We start from the raw sequence: 18,464 nt of genomic DNA on the forward strand, positions 1-18,464 counted from the left end.
GAAGCTACATCCTGACCCGCGTATCTATTCAAGTGGAGTTAGGCACACTGTTGAATTGTGTTGGACACACACAAGGAGAACAGGACAGCAAAAAGACGGTACGCAGCTGGCTAAACAATGCTACAGCAGGACGCTAATTCAACAAACATGGATGAATACCCCAAAGGTGCGAGACCAAAAAGCTCTAAGCATTCTCAAGATGGAGCATTAGATAAAAGCTGCAAAAGCGCTAGCTCAAGTTCAAAACGGTCAAGTGGATCATCAGTCAGTGCTGCAGCAGCACGCGTGAGGGCCAAGGCAGAAGCGGCTCGTGCACGCGTTGCATTTGCACAGAAAGAGATCAGCATTAAAGTCGACAAGGCAAGACTAGAAGCTAATCTTGAAGCTTTAAATCTGGAAAAAGAAGCAGCAGCTGCTCTTGCCCAAGCCGAAGTTTTGGAAGCAGCAGCAGAACTAGAGGATGAACAACACCGTAGTTGGAAAAGCCTCCCAATTACGGTGCAGAGCACGCATGAACGTGTAAGTGACTATGTCAGAGACCAAACTGTGCACCTTAACCAACAGACAGAATCAGGCAATTTGTCACAGATATCAGAGCATCCTATTGAGAATAACTTTCATCCATCAGCACAGGCATATAGCACAGACCGCCTCCAAGGTCAAAATGAGGTACGTCTACAAGAACCGAAGATCAGGGGTCTTCACTCAAAGCCCAAGTTATCTTTTCCTCCGTACCCCGACACTTCTCATGCAAACCCTCCAGAGTCTTCAGCAATGATGAACATGGCAAAGTACTTGGCACGCAAAGAGCTTGTGCACACTGGCTTATCACACTTTGATGATCGTCCAGAGTCCTACAGGGCATGGAAGTCCGCCTTCTTCAACACCATCAGGGATTTGGATCTGACGGCCAGTGAACAGTTGGACTTGCTCTCAAAATGGCTTGGTAAAGAATCATCTGGATATGTCAGGCGCTTAAGAGCAGTTCATATTGACAACCCAAATGCTGCACTCAGAATGACGTGGGACAGGCTTGATGAATGCTATGGTTCCCCAGAGGTCATAGAAAATGCTCTCTTCAAGAAGTTGGACAGCTTTCCAAAAATCACAAACAAGGACAATCACAAGTTAAGAGAACTAGGAGATCTTTTGATGGAACTTCTTTCAGCAAAGGATGACGGCTACTTGCCTGGCTTGGCATACTTGGATACTGTCCGTGGCATCAAACCAATCGTGGAAAAGTTGCCATACAACCTGCAAGAAAAATGGATCACTCAAGGATCGAAGTACAAAGAGGACTACAGGGTTGGTTATCCCCCTTTTGCATTTTTCACATCCTTCATCTGCTACCAAGCAAAAACAAGAAACGATCCTAGCTTTGCCTTTTCTGGAAACAGCTCTTTCACAGAAAAGCCGACAGCGCGCCACACAAGTTTCAGAACTCCAGTCTCAGTGCATCAGACCAAGGTCACTTCTGTTGTTACGCAAAACGAAGCCGCACCTAAAGATGATATAGCTAAGCATTGCCCCATTCATAACAAACCCCACCCCTTAAAGAAGTGCCGTGGCTTTAGGCTAAAGACTATTGAGGAACGCAAAACTTATTTGAAAGATCAAGGCATCTGTTTTAAATGCTGCTCGTCTACCTCTCATCTTGCACGTGACTGCAAGGTGACCCTGAAATGTGATGAGTGCGACAGTGACAAGCACGTCACGGTTCTTCATCCTGGTCTACCACCATGGTCCACCAAGGCCTCAAATCCCCCAACAGATGACGGCGGGGAGTCTGAAAAGGAGGATGCTACCCCAGAACCAGTCGTAAATCCTCTGTGCACGGAAGTTTGTGGTGATCGCTTCAAGTCAAAATCCTGTTCAAAGATTTGTCTTGTTAACGTCTATCCAAAAGAGCACCCACAACAAGTTATCAAAATGTATGCTATGCTAGATGACCAGAGCAACAAATCTTTAGCCAGGTCAGAGTTCTTTGACCTATTCAGAATCAAAGCGAGCTCATACCCTTACACCCTGAAAACATGTGGTGGCTTAACCGTAACTACAGGCAGGAGAGCAAATGGCTACCAAATCGAAGCAGTCAGTGGTGGAGTTAGCCTTGCACTTCCAACGTTGATTGAATGTGATGATTTACCAGACAATCGTGATGAAATACCAACACCTGAAGCTGCTCTCCATCACCCGCACCTCAAGAGTCTTGCCAGTGAAATCCCACCTTTGGACAACAATGCCCAGATCCTTCTTCTGCTCGGCAGAGACATTCTCCGGGTCCACAAGGTGAGGAAGCAGATCAACGGTCCTGGCAACACTCCCTTCGCACAAAAGGTTGATCTTGGATGGGTGTTAGTGGGTGATGTGTGTCTGGGAAAAGTTCATAAGCCCATTGTTCACAGCTATAAAACAAACGTGCTAGGAGATGGAAGACCCTCACTCTTCAGACCCTGTACAAGCCACATCCATCTCAAACAAACAGTCGACTCCAGCCACATCAAGAGACTCAGTCACGCTATAGTGGACAGTGACTTACTTGGCCTCACAGTCTTTGCAAGAACTGTGGATGATGACAAGCGCTCCATCTCCATGGAGGACGAACAGTTTCTGCAAATAATGGACAAAGAGGTTTTTCAGGATGAGTCCAATAGCTGGGTGGCTCCTGTTCCCTTCAAGTCCCCCAGGACCCCTCTGCCCAACAATGGTGAGCAAGCCATGACACGCCTCTCTTCGCTACAGCGCACGCTAGAGCGTAAGCCTAAGATGAAAGATCAGTTCATTGCCTTCATGCGCAAAGTATTCGATAACAACCACGCAGAGCTAGCACCCCCACTCCCAAAAGGAAAAGAGTATTGGTACTTGCCGATGTTTGGGGTCTATCATCCCAAAAAACCCGACCAACTCAGAGTTGTCTTCGATTCAAGTGCGCAGTACAATGGCATCTCACTGAACAATGTGCTACTCTCAGGACCGGACTTGAACAACAGTCTTTTTGGCCTCATTCGTTTTAGGAGAGAGCGAGTAGCAGTTATGGCTGACATCGAACAGATGTTTTACTGTTTTGTCGTGAGAGAAGACCAACGAGATTACTTACGCTTCCTCTGGTATCGAGACAACGACCCCAGCAAGGACATTGTTGAGTACAGGATGAGAGTTCATGTATTCGGCAACAGCCCTTCTCCAGCTGTAGCAACATACTGTCTCAGGAGAGCTGCAAAGAAAGGGGAAAAACAGTACGGATCGGACACCAGACACTTTGTAGAACGCGAGTTCTATGTAGACGATGGTCTTGTTTCCACATCAACAGAGGAAGAGGCAATTTCTCTGCTTCAGAAGACCCAAGCATCTCTCTCAGAGTCGAACTTGAGACTACACAAGATCACGTCCAGCAGCAGAGAGGTCTTGAAAGCATTTCCAGCAGAGGATCATGCTAAGAACATGAAAGATCTCGACTTGGATGGAGACATGGTACCCACACAGCGAAGTCTTGGCGTAAGCTGGAATGTTAAGAACGACACATTCACCTTCCAAGTGTCTGCCGATGACAAGCCGTTCACGCGACGTGGTGTCCTTTCCACCATAAACAGTCTTTACGACCCAGTTGGCTTCGTCGTTCCTGTGACGATTCAAGGCAAGTTATTGCTAAGAGAGTTAATCCGTGATGGAACTGAATGGGACAGCCTACTCCCTCAAGACAAAAGAAGTGTGTGGGAGACATGGAGAGATTCACTACAAGAACTACAACATCTTCACATCCCTCGAGTTTATTCTATCACCTCCTGCTCCAATGCCAGTCGGAAAGAGATGTGCATCTTCTCAGATGCCTCAACCAAGGCAATCGGTGCTGTTGCATACCTCAAGACAACAGACGACAATGGCCAGATCCATGTAGGTTTCATCCTTGGGAAAGCTAGACTTGCACCTGTAAGTGAACCTACTATACCCAGACTGGAACTTTGTGCCGCAGTGCTCGCAGTAGAAATGGCTGAGCTTATTGTTCAAGAGATTGACATCCAACTTGATGCAACTACCTTCTACTGTGACAGTAAGGTGGTGCTGGGCTACATTCATAATCAGTCCAAGCGTTTCCATGTGTACGTTCACAACAGGGTACAAAGAATCCGCCAGTCCACAGAACCAAACCAATGGAAGTATGTGCCTACAGAACATAACCCAGCGGACCATGCTTCCAGGTCAGTCCAAGCTTCACAGCTCACCAGAACCAACTGGCTCACAGGACCAGCATTCTTGTACAAGACACAGAAAGCCAGTGAGCAACAAGAGACCTTTGAGCTTATCAGTCCAGATTCTGATGAGGAAATCCGAGCTCAAGTGACAACTTGTGTTATGACACAAAAGGACAAGCTGCTGAATCCAGAGAGGTTCACAAAATTCTCTTCCTGGAAGTCCTTACAAAGAGCTGTTGCAACACTGATCCATGTCGTTCTGTCTTTTAAATCAACAGACAAAAGTGCAAATGGATGTAGTGGTTGGCACTGGTGTTCAAAGCCTCACACCGTTGATGAGTTGTCCAGGGCGACTAAAGTAATCCTTCTTGCTGTACAACAAGACTCCTTTCCAGAAGAGTTAAATGTCCTCTCCAAGGGAGCTGAAATCTCCAAGAGGAGCTCACTGACCAAGCTAAATCCGACTGTAGATTCTGACAGCCTGCTGAAGATCGGCGGTAGGCTGAAGCTAGCTGATCTCAGCGACAGAGAAAAGCATCCAGTCATTCTGCCAGGCAAACACCATGTGTCCACATTGCTCATTAGACACTACCATGAGCAGGTTGAGCATCAAGGTCGTACCTTCACCGAGGGTGCCATTCGAGCAGCTGGTATATGGCTAATTGGTGGCAAGCGATGCATCAGTTCCGTACTTCACACATGTGTCATCTGTCGGAAGCTTTGTGGCAAAAGAGAGAACCAAAAGATGTCAGACCTTCCACAAGAACGACTGAGCACTTCACCACCCTTCACCTACACTGGTGTGGATGTTTTCGGTCCTTGGGTCGTGACAGCCAGGCGCACAAGAGGAGGCATGGCTCAGAGTAAGCGTTGGGCTGTACTCTTCACTTGCATGAGCACACGAGCAATCCACATCGAAGTCATTGAGTCCCTGGACACTTCTTCATTCATCAACTCCTTGAGAAGGTTCTTTGCAATCCGTGGCCCTTCTGAACAGCTACACTCGGACTGTGGGACCAATTTTATTGGTGCTTGCAAAGAGCTGGAGTTCCACAAAGTGGTGACAGAATCAGAAGTGCAGAGGTACACCAACAATCAAGGATGTACGTGGTCTTTCAACCCACCTCACTCTTCACACATGGGCGGTACCTGGGAACGCATGATAGGAGTTGCACGGAGGATCTTGGACTCGATGATGATGCGCACTCCATCATCCGGGTTGTCCCATGAAGTCCTGTGCACTCTGATGGCAGAAGTAACGGCCATTATCAACTCCAGGCCTCTAGTTTCTGTCTCGTCTGATCCAGATGTCCCTCAGATACTTACCCCAACCATGCTTCTCACTCAGAAGCAGGGTGTTCCACCTCCTCCAGGGACATTCACTGAGAAGGACCTGTATAAGCAACAGTGGCGCCAGGTGCAAAGATTGGCAGACCAGTTCTGGAATCGTTGGAAATGCGATTATCTTCAGACACTGCAACTTCGTCACAAATGGCAAGGTTCCAGTCCCAACGTCGAAAAGGGTGACGTCGTCTTGCTGAAGGATGACCGCACATGCCGGAATGACTGGCCCATGGCTCTCGTATCAAACACTTTTCCGAGCAGCGATGGGAAAGTCCGGAAAATCGAGATCAAGGTTGTCAAGGACAGAGCGGCCAAGAAGTTTCTTAGGCCTGTAACGGAAGTTGTCATGCTTCTAAAGAACAAGGACTGAAAAGTTATTGTTGTTTAAGATATGTGCCATCTTCTCAGATGCCAGGCGGGGAGTGTTCTGCCCTTAGTTTTCCTGTAATATAAGTGCTTTCTGTTGTGTTTTTCTTAGTTTATTCTGGAGGTCTTATTTTGAAGATCATGCTTTTATTTTGAAGGTCAGTTTTGGGCATTAGACAGGAAGTCTTCCATTTTGTTTAGTTGTTTTGTAAGTTTCATGTGGGAAATATCATCTGCTGCAATCTGCATCCCTGTTCAAGCCATCGAAACCACCGTCTGTAAGTTTTGATTGATATTTGGAAGTGTTATTTGATTCAAACCTTATTTTTGGTGAATGATTATTGAAAATGTGGATTTGATTGGGAGTGATGTTAAAGGCATGCCATCATGTGACATGCTAATTTTTCATGTAAATTTTTTGTGTATTAGCCCTCTCTTGTAATGTTATGCTTATGCTAATAGTAGCTATTTGTTTCTGTATTGCAGTTTTACTCCATGTTGATACATTTGCGTGGTTCGTCTAAATAAAGTGGAGCTAAGGAAGCTACATCCTGACCCGCGTATCTATTCAAGTGGAGTTAGGCACACTGTTGAATTGTGTTGGACACACACAAGGAGAACAGGACAATGACATAAAACACACACTTAAATAAAATACCGTAAACAGAAAGACGTATAAATATATAATACTAAAGAACGACTCAGCAAATTATATACATTACCATACACACAATATAAAAATAGAAAGTGACCAGTTAGAAGATAAATAAATATTGCTCAGTTTATTGCACTTTCATGTGGATTATTGCACATGTAGTTTGAGTCATGGGAGGAAAAAGGTTATTTTTTGTTCAGGATTCTCATGCCCAGGGATGCAAACTGTTTGTCATTGATCTGTATCTCCTGAGGGGAGCAGGATGGGAGGGGCCAGATAGGATGGCTCTAATGGTGGCCCAGGAAAGCTCCTCCTGGATGTGAACACCCAGGAACCTGAAGGATACTTTCTCCACCAGGTCACCATTGATGATGAGAGTAGCGTCGTCCACCGGGTTCATCCTGGAGGTGATGGTGTTGTGTGTTTCGTTTGGATATGTGTATGGACATTTTTTCGGAGTAATAAGTGGCTACAGTGAGGATATTTGACCATTTTAGATCATACTTTAGGTGAAAGAGTTGGGGGGGACTGGTGTGTGCAGCTGTTGAAGCAGGTTGAGAAGGAGAAGGAATGACTGGGATAGGTTCAGTAGAGGTAGGTAGGCATTGGGCACGGCTGCACATCTTGAGGTGTACTTCCATATGACCCACATCTCTGCACTGTAAAGTGCAACAGCAAATCAACATATCTAAAACAAATAGAAGCAAAATAAAATGATTACTACAGACAAAGAATAGAACAAGGACAAAAATAACTTGTATAACTAATAGGAGCATTTTTTTTTTTATCAGCATTGATATCAGATGTGCATTTATCTTTAACTGCTATTGCGTTTTTTGACAAATGCTTCAGAGTGCTTCTCCAACTTCTTTTTTTTTCTTTTTTCTCTTGTCTGCACATGCTGTCAAAGGTCAACACTACAAGAAGTGCAATCATTATGAGACAGCAATGCATGTTTTGTTATTGCAATAAAATAAATTGATTTATTTTATTGCTTAATTGTGACCATCACCAGCCCTCCCTAAGGAAGAGTAAGAAATCTTTTATTATAGGGAGTATTAAAAAAGGGAGAGCAGTGTTTCAACTAAGTGTGGGGGGGGGGGGGGAGCGGGGAGGAGAGACTCAAGGTAGGAAATAGAAAGTGTGGGGAAGAATAGTTTGTTTTCCAGTGAGGGTGAGATGTGAAGTTGTAGAATATATTGTGCTTATTATGTTGTGTAATCAAGCCAGTATAGTGACAAGTGTGAAGCTTAGCTGTAATGGTGGTGGCTGTGGACAGGGGGAATGAGTGAGTGGTAGTATCTAAAGCAGGTATTTGGGATTAACGTGTCTAAAGTTAAGACCAGTATGAGTTTTATCCCACATCCCAAGGCGTGCCAGTGCATCGTATACCACTATATGTGCAAAATACCGCTACCGCAAACCCAGGAACTTCCCTGGGCCCGCAGATGCAGCCAGGCCAGCAGAAAGAGTGGGGGCCAGGGAGCCCCAGGCCACCCCCCCATGGCCGAGCAAACCCCCCAGATGCCCCCAAGATCCCAGGCTGAGAGGCAGCCACCGCCCCCCACACACACATCGGAGGAAGATCCAAGCAGCCGAGCACCCAGAGCATCCCGCCACCGACCCCAACCCCCAACCCCAAGGCCCCCCGCCAGCATCCCACCCCCCCCACCCACCCACACCCAAGCACCCAACCCCCGAGGGGAGGGCCCAGAGAGCCCCACGCCCGAGACCCCAGCAGCGGAGCCAAGGCCCACGCCCAGCAGACGGCCAGAGTTGCGCCGAACGGGCAGCCAGCGGGCACTCGCCGGCGGGCCCACAGCCAGCAGGGACCAGACCCCAGGCCAGAAGGACCCGGAACGGAAGCAGCACCAAGAGCAGCGCACCCAGGGACAGCGACCACGCCCATAGTCGCCCATAGTTGCTTCTCCAACTTCTACAGACTTCAGTTTAGGACAAATGGAGCAGTGATAATGCTTGCATAACATTGTGCAGCAGCTCACCTCAGGTTTCAAGTTGCTGACAAAAATTGAAACATGCATCTCAAAAATAAAAACTTTTAAAACAATAAGCATCAGTGAGTTAAATAGGTTCATTTGGAAAAAGTTGCTTTAATTCTATACTAACACATAAAGAGAGAAAACATAAGATTTGGTCAGAGAATATTTTTTATGTAACAATCAACCCAAAACTTTCAAATCTACATTTAAAATGCATGAAGTTTTATTTTATATTACGACAAACCCCTGCCATTGGCACACACCCGGTGCGGAACAGCAGCCCCCAGCCAAGGGCCCCCCGGACCCACCCACCGGTCCGCAGATAGCAGAACAGACCTACCAGGCAGCCGACAGCAACCACAACCACTGGAACAGCTAGCGCCGCCACCCAGCAAACAGCATCATCTCGAAGTGCCAAGCAACCCCACCCCAACCCCACTACAGACGCCAGCACCCCCCAGCGCGCCCACCCCCACACCGAGGACCGCACTCAAGGCAACCAGGAGACGAGACAAGCACCAAGCCACACCTAAAGGGAAGAGGCACCCCCACGCCCGCCGGGCCGACACCGCCTGGAGGGACCCTGCGAAGAGAGCCCCCAGTGCCTCTCCATTCCCCAATGGAGAGGCACTTTGCTATCCCCTGTGTGAATATGTGTGTTTAGTGAATGTATGAGGTGCAATTAAAAGAAAGGGGATGGAAGGGAGCGGTGCTCCCCATCCAACCTTTGTGTATATACTGTACGTGTATGTGGTGCAATAGCTCTGGAGGATGGAAGTGGTGGTCGCATCCTCCGGGGGGTGGTGTATTGAGGTGCTATTAAAATTGGAGGGATTGGTAGGGCTACTTGAGGTGGGAGTGCCTCCCCCACGCCACTACTCAGTAGCACAGGCAGTGGCACCCTCCACAAGGGTTGGGTATGGGTGTGTGGTGCACCAAGTTAGTGAGCCAGACCAGCTGGGAGTGAAGTGAAGTGTTGTGCTGTTTATTAATCCTAGTGCCGCTCTTCAAATTTTTGGAAAAGTATTTTAATTTTGCATATTTAGTTGTAAAATGTCAGAGTTACTGGCCACTAAGGATTGAACGCCGGCTATTACAAATGAATTTTGCTATTGGCTGAAACGGATTCTTTGGATTACCCTGCGTCATCATATACCACTGTTGGCCCCGCCCCTTCTATAAAAGTTGAGAGGAGGGAGGAGGGTTTCCTCCAATCACAGCCCTCAGTGAGCATTGATTGACAGCGTAAATGAGGAAGTCCACTGTGTTCTGTGTGAAACATTCGCTGATGTTTTTGACTTTCTGCTTTGAAAAAGAGCCGATTCTGCACTAATCAGAGGGTTCATCAAGCTGTGTGTACTTACAGACTATGTGTGTATTCCCATCTGTCTGCGTGTGCGCGAACGTGTGTGCACGTCTTATCACTATGTGCGTGAGGTGGTGGGGGAGTAGGGCTGTAGGGGTTGGGCACAGGCATACCCAATCACAATGTGATTGGGTGTGCCTGTAGCTGTGAACTGGCTAGGTGTGTGTACAGAGTACTACAGACACATAATTGTGTACTTTACCGCCTGTCACTGCGCACAGCACAGATCGTAAGGTGACGGGAAAAATGATGGATTCTTTAAGACATTAATTAACAGAATCAGCAATGTGCATGTTTAAAACCCTGTTCACTTATGTAAATTAAGCCTCCAACAGATGGGAATGCTCTTGAGGGACATGATTTAAAAAATTAAAGATAATTTGGTTAAAATACTTGAAGAGCAAACTGGGTTAACTATGTTATTGATTATTGATTAGTTGCTCATTAACAGATACTTCTCTCCTCCAGCAGCACCGTTAGCATTGTGGTGGATACAGATACTATATTTAAAAAAAAAAAAAAATGACCAGTTCCTTTAAAGTCATTTCTGCAAAGGTCTTTGTATTTGACATTTTCCTTAGCTTGTGATATCTTTTCAGGTGATGAACACCAAGAAGAAAATGAAGAAGAAGAAATATGTTAACTCTGGAACAGTAAGTGAAGTGAAGTTTTTTGCAACTATTCTTTTTTATTTGTCACTAAAAAAAGTGTTTGCACATACTTCAGATCGACATTTTCTTACTTTTGTTTATTCTAACCTGAGAAAGCAACATGTATTTATTGTATCTATTTACTGAATCCATGTAACTATGCATCAGTTTAGAATATTTGTTAAATAATTTTTCAAAATGTAATAAATGTTAAAACGTAACAAATTTGAAATCCAGTAAAAAGACTTAACAAACAAACAATCAAGTAATTAATCTGAAAACAACCTAATATATAATACTAATTAAAATCACAGTGCAACAAGAAATTATTCATATTTAAAACTACAACACATATTTGATCAGATCTGTATTTCTGTCATTGAAGGTAACCCTGCTCTCGTTCTCAGTGGAGTCAGAGTTTACATTCTTGGACTACATTAAAGGAGGGTAAGTGGGAGGGACTCTACATCACTATCAGAGATGAAGTAAAGATGCTTTTTCTAAGTGAAAAGAGTACATGATTGATTATTAATTATTAATTCTTATTAGAGGGGGCAACAACATTCTAATAGAATGTCCATTGTTTTACCACAACTTTCCAGTTTTATATTATTTGTGTAGATTTTTTTTTTCATTAGTAGTAATTTGATAACATTTAGGATTATTTTAATAATATCAACAAAAAAGCATTTCCTTCAACATTTATTTTAATTCTTTAAAGTCCTTTGTTTTCAACTAGCTTCCTCTTATGGCCCTGTAGCTTCCTTCCATATTCCAAAATGTTGTATGTTAAGTGTAAGGGAGTCACAGTGATAGACCTGATGCCCTATGACAGATTGGTGTCCATGGTGCACCCCACCAAAAGCAACCCTGTACAAGCAGAAAATGAAGGAATGATTGTTTGAACAAAGTGTGACTCAAACTGTCCAAGCTGTGTTCATTCATTAATCACAAACCTGCCTTTTTTGCTCCTGATCTCAAAACACTCGAATCCTAAACATTACAACGTGCATTGTGAAGGCAGCCTGGCACCTCTTACCTTATATCCAGATAATAATAATAATAATAATTATTATTATTATTATTATTATTAATAATTGATCTCAATGACTTCCAATCAGTGCCTGTAAGTAAGTGACAAGTGACACAAATGACCCATAAAAGGCAAAGGAAATGTACTAAATAGATGTCTGCATTTTCATCATTTTATTGGTGATTTGAAGTTTTTATTGTTGATTTGTAACTCTATTGTTTTTTATGTTTTTATTGTTGTTTTCCTGTTGCACTTTCTAATCATGTAAAGCACATTAACAATATAATAATAATAATAGTAATTGGATTTATATAGTGCTTTTTTCAAGGAGACTCATAGTGCGTTACAGAAACCATTATTCATTCACACCAGTCATGCCGGTGGTGGTCAGCAACATTGTAACCACAGCTGCCCTGGGACGTACTGACAGAAGCGTGGCTGCCATTTCGCGCCTATGTCTACTCTGACCATCACCAACATTCATGCACAGTTCATACCCATTCATACAAGGCAATGTGGGTAAAGTGCCTTGTTCAAGGACACAACAAGAATGACTTGGATAGAGTGGGATTTGAACCCTGAATCCTTCAGTTATAAGCGTTTTCACACTCTGGAACTGCACATGCGCGACCTGCGGGGTCATAGGGTCAAGAGGGGTAAAAATGTAAACAGGACGCTGTTAGTGAGATTTTCAGCATACTTTTAATACAATAAAGATATGCTTAATCTATCTGACATTCCAATATAATGGAAGTGCAACACTCAGGGGTGGATTCACCAAAGATTTAGGGGTATTTAAATGTGTGCAAATGTCACTTCATGCACTAATAAGCCATACAAACCTTAGGGAATCAGGAGTATGCTGCTGCTGCACGTCGCAATGTGCCTTCAATGAACCTGCAGAACCCTAACAAGTGAGCTAACACAAGCATCGAGCTAACGCTAGCGCCAAGCTAACGTCACAAAATGCATTTTAATACAGTCTTTTCAAAGACAAAAACGGCAAAAAGAAATGACTAATGAAAACTTTAGACTTAAATTAAATCACGTAGGCCATATCATCAAGGATCTAAAACGAGCACACAGCACTAACATATGAAGTCTGAAGACGGTGCAACTGCTAATGCTAACAAAACAATGACAGGGACGTCTTATCATCACACTTTTTAGTGTCATTTACAGCTTACCGAAGTGCTCTGTTCGTCGTCTCCAAAGATAGAAGGAACTGACCCCTCAATCAGACAAAGTCTTTCAGCAAATCCTTCTTTATACTGGCGGAGGTTGCTTCGCGCACACAAAAATGACCTTACCCACAGATGTGGGTACATTTCCGTGAAAAATAAAACTCAACCAGGCACTTCGAAAAGGTTCTGATGCTGGGAGACGGTGTAATGACGCGTGTGGGTTACTACATCCAACAACCGAACATTTTGACTTATTCTCTCATAACTTCGGCATCCTTGAGCTTGGACTACAAAATAAAAGCGAGAAATAAAAATGGCGGATTGCTCGTAGTGTTGGACTTGGAGTTGATGTCCCCTTTAAAGGGGACATATGCTAAATCCACTTTTTTAGCCCTTAAATGCATTTTGTTGTACATTACGTTTTTTGAACAATAACGTCACAGTATTTGCAGCGGAACTGCCAAATTAGGACATCGACTCACTCCAGGCCCAACACTTGGCAATTCATTTTTATTTCTCACTTTTATTTTGTAGTCCAAGCTCAAGGATGCTGAAGTTACGAGAGGACAAGTCAAAATGTTCAGTTGTTGGATTTAGTAACCCACATGCTTCATTACACCATCTCCCAGCATCAGAACCTTTTCAAAGTGCCTGGTTGAGTTTTATTTTTCACAGAAATGTACCCACATGTGTGGGTAAGGTCATTTTTGTGTGCGCGAAGCACTTCAAGGATGACTGCTTCAGCAACCTCCGCCAGTATAAAGAAGGATTTGCCGAAAGACTTTGTCTGATTGAGGGTTCAATTCCTTCTATCTTTGGAGACGACGAACAGAGCACTTCGGTAAGCTGTTAATAACGCTAAAAAGTGTGATGATAAGACATCCCTGTCATTGCTTTGTTAGCATTAGCAGTTGCACCGTCTTCATATATTAGCGCTGTGTGCTCGTTTTAGATCCTTGATGATATGGCCTACGTGGTTTAATTTAAGTCTAAAGTTTTCATTAGTCATTTGATTTTGCCGTTTTTGTCTCCGAAAAGACTGTATTAAAATGCATTTGGTGACGTTAGCTTGGCGCTAGCGTTAGCTCAGCGCTTGTGTTGGCTCACTTGTTAACATCCATATGAAGACGTTGTTCTGCAGGTTCATCATCATTTTCATCTCGCTCCGTCGGGTCCGACTCTGGCTCGAACATGTAAGGCTGGATGGACAAGTCTTCTGTTGTTGACATTTTGTAAATAACATGTGAATAAAAAGTTTCTGCACCTCTACATAATCGTATCTCTTCAATCAAACTAAGAAAATGGCCGAACAGGGTGGAGTTGAACCGAGTGTCACCTCTGCAACCTGGAGAGGGGGCGGGGTATGAAGTGTCTCATTTGCATTTAAAGAGACCCCAACAAAACGAGTTGCTCTCAGAAGCACATCAGAAAAGGGGTAAAAAAGGGGCTTGTGGAGCTATAATAATGAGGAATTCAGACCCAAGCATTGCAGTTCTGCTTTATATTGACCACAACTGTTTGATTTATATGTAAAAAAAGGAACGATTTAAAAGCATGATATGTCTCCTTTAAGGTGTGTTTGTTTACTAAAGACATTCTGTGTCCTTCTCTTTCTCTCCCTTTCAAGCACTCAGATCAATTTCATTGTGGCCATTGACTTCACAGCATCTAATGGTGAGTGATACTAACATTGAAGTTTGTTTTTTTTTGACTGAGCGCATGGAGCAAAAATATATAGTAGTGCTCTTTTGCAGCGGCATGTTCAATATAGGAATAAATTACATTTCAATCGGTGCTGCACACATACAATATAGATTGCTTTGGAAGTGCTAGACTGTTGTTCCTGCTCCAAAATTGCTTTGTCAATGGACCCTTTATGGGATGTTGTAGAGATAAATCTTTAGAAGTAAAAATGACCAAAAGACAAAATGTTAGTCTAATTACCAATTTTATACCTGGTACGGAAATTAATGTTTTTGAATCTTTCTATAAAAATGAAGGGCTGTAAGTCGAAGCTATGATACACATCAAAACATACTCTTATTAAGTCGTTGATTTCATTTCATGTAACCTCATGAAAACTAATTGTGGGTGCTTTCTCTGGCAATCATACAGGCCCTCTGGGTCTTTTTTATAAATGTGAGGCATCCTTAAGTCTCACTTTAGATGTTGCTGTATTTATATATGTATATATATAACATGAACAAATAATTATCATAACATTTAACTTGAAATCAATCCTATACCTGCTTCATGGAAAAAATGTTTTCCTTTTTAAATAAGCCAGCAAGAAATGTTTCACAGTAGGTGTGCATATTTTATTCAACCAGCGGAAAAAAAATAGCTTAAATTACGCACTCAAGTTTCTGGCTCCCAGGATTTCAAAGTACTGAGATTAGAAAAAAATTGCAGACATGCAAATGGATCATGTTGAGTCATTTATCATAACAATCCACATTATCAGAGACAGTGGTTTGGATCTAAACATTGGCAGAACCTCCACTTTATGCGGCCTCAATGGAAAACATACCGTTGGTGTGCTGAGAGGGTTTCTAATGTTCAGTGAGTATAGGAGTTCCTTCTTAATATCCATAACTATGTGATATCTATGTAATTGTGTATTTGAAGTCTTTAATATCTGTTTTCTTTTTGGCAGTTGAGTGACTGAAAATCGTGACCCAAGTATAATTTATCCACCAATGTGTAACATTTTCTGATTATATCTCTAACCTGTTTAACATTTAGAGTTCTCCTGATTTTGGTTTTGAATGTAAGTGGTAATCATTGCTTATCAAACAAGTTATTTCCCTCTGTTCACTACAATGATCCATACCATAGACATCCCTACAGTAGCCACCAATAATTCCACATTTTTAGTCAAAAAGGTACAGAATTAAAACGTTTACTAATTCAGTAAAGATCAACAAAGCATCAATTGTTCCCATCTATAATGTTTGGGACCTGGATAAATTATTTGATGGCCCAATAAAGGGATAGCTACATTCTCTCATGAGTTCTGGGCTTTCTGGAATTTGTATCCATGGGTATTCCCCAACAAAATATACATGGATGAACGAAGAGATGTTTATGGACTTCAATAACCTTATGAACCTATTTTTTCCAAGGTAACCCATCCCAATCAACCTCACTGCATTACATGAACCCCTACCAGCTGAACGCCTACGCCATGGCTCTGAAGGCGGTTGGAGAGATCATTCAAGATTATGATAGTGACAAGATGTTCCCCGCTCTAGGCTTTGGAGCCAAACTCCCACCTGATGGACGGGTGTCACACGAGTTTCCATTGGTGAATCAATCACCCCTCCCTGTTTTTAGCTGTGATAAGTTATAGTCTTTTGTCCTTCACTAATGTTTGCTGTTTTTTGATGCACTGCTTTCATCTCAAAGCTATATGAAAACATCCTTAAGGATCATGAGATATGTGTTTGTGTTTGTTCCAGAATGGAAACATTGAAAATCCATATTGCAACGGTATTGAAGGCATCCTCGAGGCATACCACCAAAGTTTGAAGACAGTTCAGTTATATGGGCCAACTAACTTTGCTCCTGTAGTCAATCACGTAGCCAGGTGAGTCAGCATTGCATTATAAGTTTTTATGCATCCAAACTAATCGGGAAAAGCTTCATCATGCAACAAGACAATGACCCAAAACACACTGCCAACACAACAAAGGACTTCATCAGGGGGGAAAAATGGAAGTCTTAGACTGGCCAAGTCAATCACTGGACCTTAACCCAATAGAGCATGCATTTTACCTCCCGAAGAGGAGACTGAAGGGAGAAACCCCCAGATACAAACAAGAACTGAAAGAGGCTGCAGTCTGGTGAAGTCAATGGGTCGCAGGCTTGATGCAGAAAGGGTTATACCACCAAATATCAAATGTTATTCACTTTAAGTTATTTTAATAATGTATTTTCCAATACTTTTGCTCACTTGAAAAGTGGGTTGGTTGAAACAAAAGGTGCTCTGTCCTGAGTGGTTTAACACATCTAGATGTAAATAGAATAAAAGATGGAATTTTGAACTTTTGTCTCATATTCATGTTTGATCTGAAACCCAAATGTCTTCAGTATACAACAAAAACAAAGGAGATGACCTTGCAGTTCCAATATTTTTGGAGGGGACTATATAAATCAGACATTTATGTTTATTCACATTGACTGAAACCCGTTCTTTATTTTAGATATTTTGTGACAGTGCTTGGCTTTGAATTTTTAGTTTCTTTGACTGGTTTTAGGCAGTCTTTCATATTTGTAGAAAATAGACAACCCCAGGGCCAGAGTGGGACTCATTTTCAGCCCTGGATCTTCATACCTCAGACCGGCCCACGATCGAAACATATTATTATAATAATAATCATGTTCTAACCTTACATGTTGAGTCTGCAATAGCATGCTGTTCTGTAAAGCCTTGTATTGTTCTAAAATATTTCAATTCAGTGTAGGTAAGGGTTGTTTCAAAATGTAGAATTATTTCAAGATGAGCACACATCTCCAACATTAGTCTTTACAACACGTCCTTTTCAAAAATAGCAGAATCTACACTTATCAATGAAGGAAGTGGTTACAAACCTTTTCTGCTGTACCTCCCTTAGAAAAATGAAAAACTATCAGGGCCCCCCATTGTGACAAAATGCTAAAAGTAAATAAAATTAAAAAATTAAAAAAAGGGCAAAAAAAAAAGTGTAACTTTTTTAAAATAGACTATTTTTCAAATCTCATAGAAAATAATCAACAATTTGCAATCATATTTTAGAACAGTAATACAGCTCTATATTAATACATTGCAAAGAAAAAACATTTTCCATTTTTCATAATTCATTAAATGTATTTTATATCAGCATCACTTATAAGAGAACTAGAATGGATGAACATGAGATCTTTAGGACATGACCACTACACTAAATTCAGCTAAAATTAATCATCTGCTTCATTTATTAAAAACAAGATGGCAAATCATATCAAACGCATTCATTATTCAATATTAATTATTCAGACAAATTGGGTTTTAATTCAGGATCTTATATTTTTTTTGAAAGCATAATTAAGTAGGGATTCAAGGCTGATGGGCTGTGGGGGTGCAAATGGGAGGGGGTGTGGCCGCGCCTCAAGCATCTGTAGTTCCTATGTCTATACCAGGAGTGTCTAAACGTGGTCCACCAGAATGTCAATGTGTCCCTGATCCAACACTTCTGATATCCTGAAGCAGCTTTGCTAATGAGTCTCCCAGCTGTGTTGGAGCAGGGACACATAACTGTACCGCTTGGACGCGCGGGCTCACCACTACCCAATCTTTTTGTCGAAAAAATTTGGTCAATTGCATTGAGAGACTAACTGAGAAATTCCATATTTCCAGTTTTGGATGAGATGCAAAGATAGGTTCCAATTAGATTCACAAGACCAGACAAAACAAAAGTTGCAGCAAGGACAGATAGAGGTGGGAGTTTTAGAGTCTTATTTCATAATAAGAGCTCATGCAAATCAAAAGCAAATAGGTATTTAACTCATTTTGTAAAAAAATACATATTTATTTAAAACTTTCACAAAACATGAAACAGTCTCCTTTATTCATCATTTTTTTTAAATTATTTATTTATTTATTTATTTACTTTTAAGTAAGTCTAAACAACAGTCAGCTGAGTTGTTATTCAGTCA

At 42.4% G+C, this 18,464-nt stretch overlaps 1 protein-coding gene across 2 annotated transcripts in view; it reads left to right on the forward strand.

Annotated features, from left to right (window-relative positions):
* Window positions 1–18,464, forward strand: part of cpne5b (copine Vb) — a 188,776-nt gene that overhangs the window by 150,214 nt on the left and 20,098 nt on the right. For both annotated transcript variants that reach the window (XM_028446641.1, XM_028446642.1), the window contains 5 exons: window positions 10,521–10,574; window positions 10,957–11,018; window positions 14,416–14,462; window positions 15,914–16,095; window positions 16,250–16,377. In XM_028446641.1, the coding sequence (XP_028302442.1) occupies window positions 10,521–10,574; window positions 10,957–11,018; window positions 14,416–14,462; window positions 15,914–16,095; window positions 16,250–16,377 (473 nt within the window). The remainder of the gene's footprint in view (window positions 1–10,520; window positions 10,575–10,956; window positions 11,019–14,415; window positions 14,463–15,913; window positions 16,096–16,249; window positions 16,378–18,464) is intronic.

Source organism: Gouania willdenowi, chromosome 5 (genome assembly GCF_900634775.1).
Source record: "Gouania willdenowi chromosome 5, fGouWil2.1, whole genome shotgun sequence".
In the NCBI taxonomy this organism is placed as follows: domain Eukaryota; kingdom Metazoa; phylum Chordata; class Actinopteri; order Blenniiformes; family Gobiesocidae; genus Gouania; species Gouania willdenowi.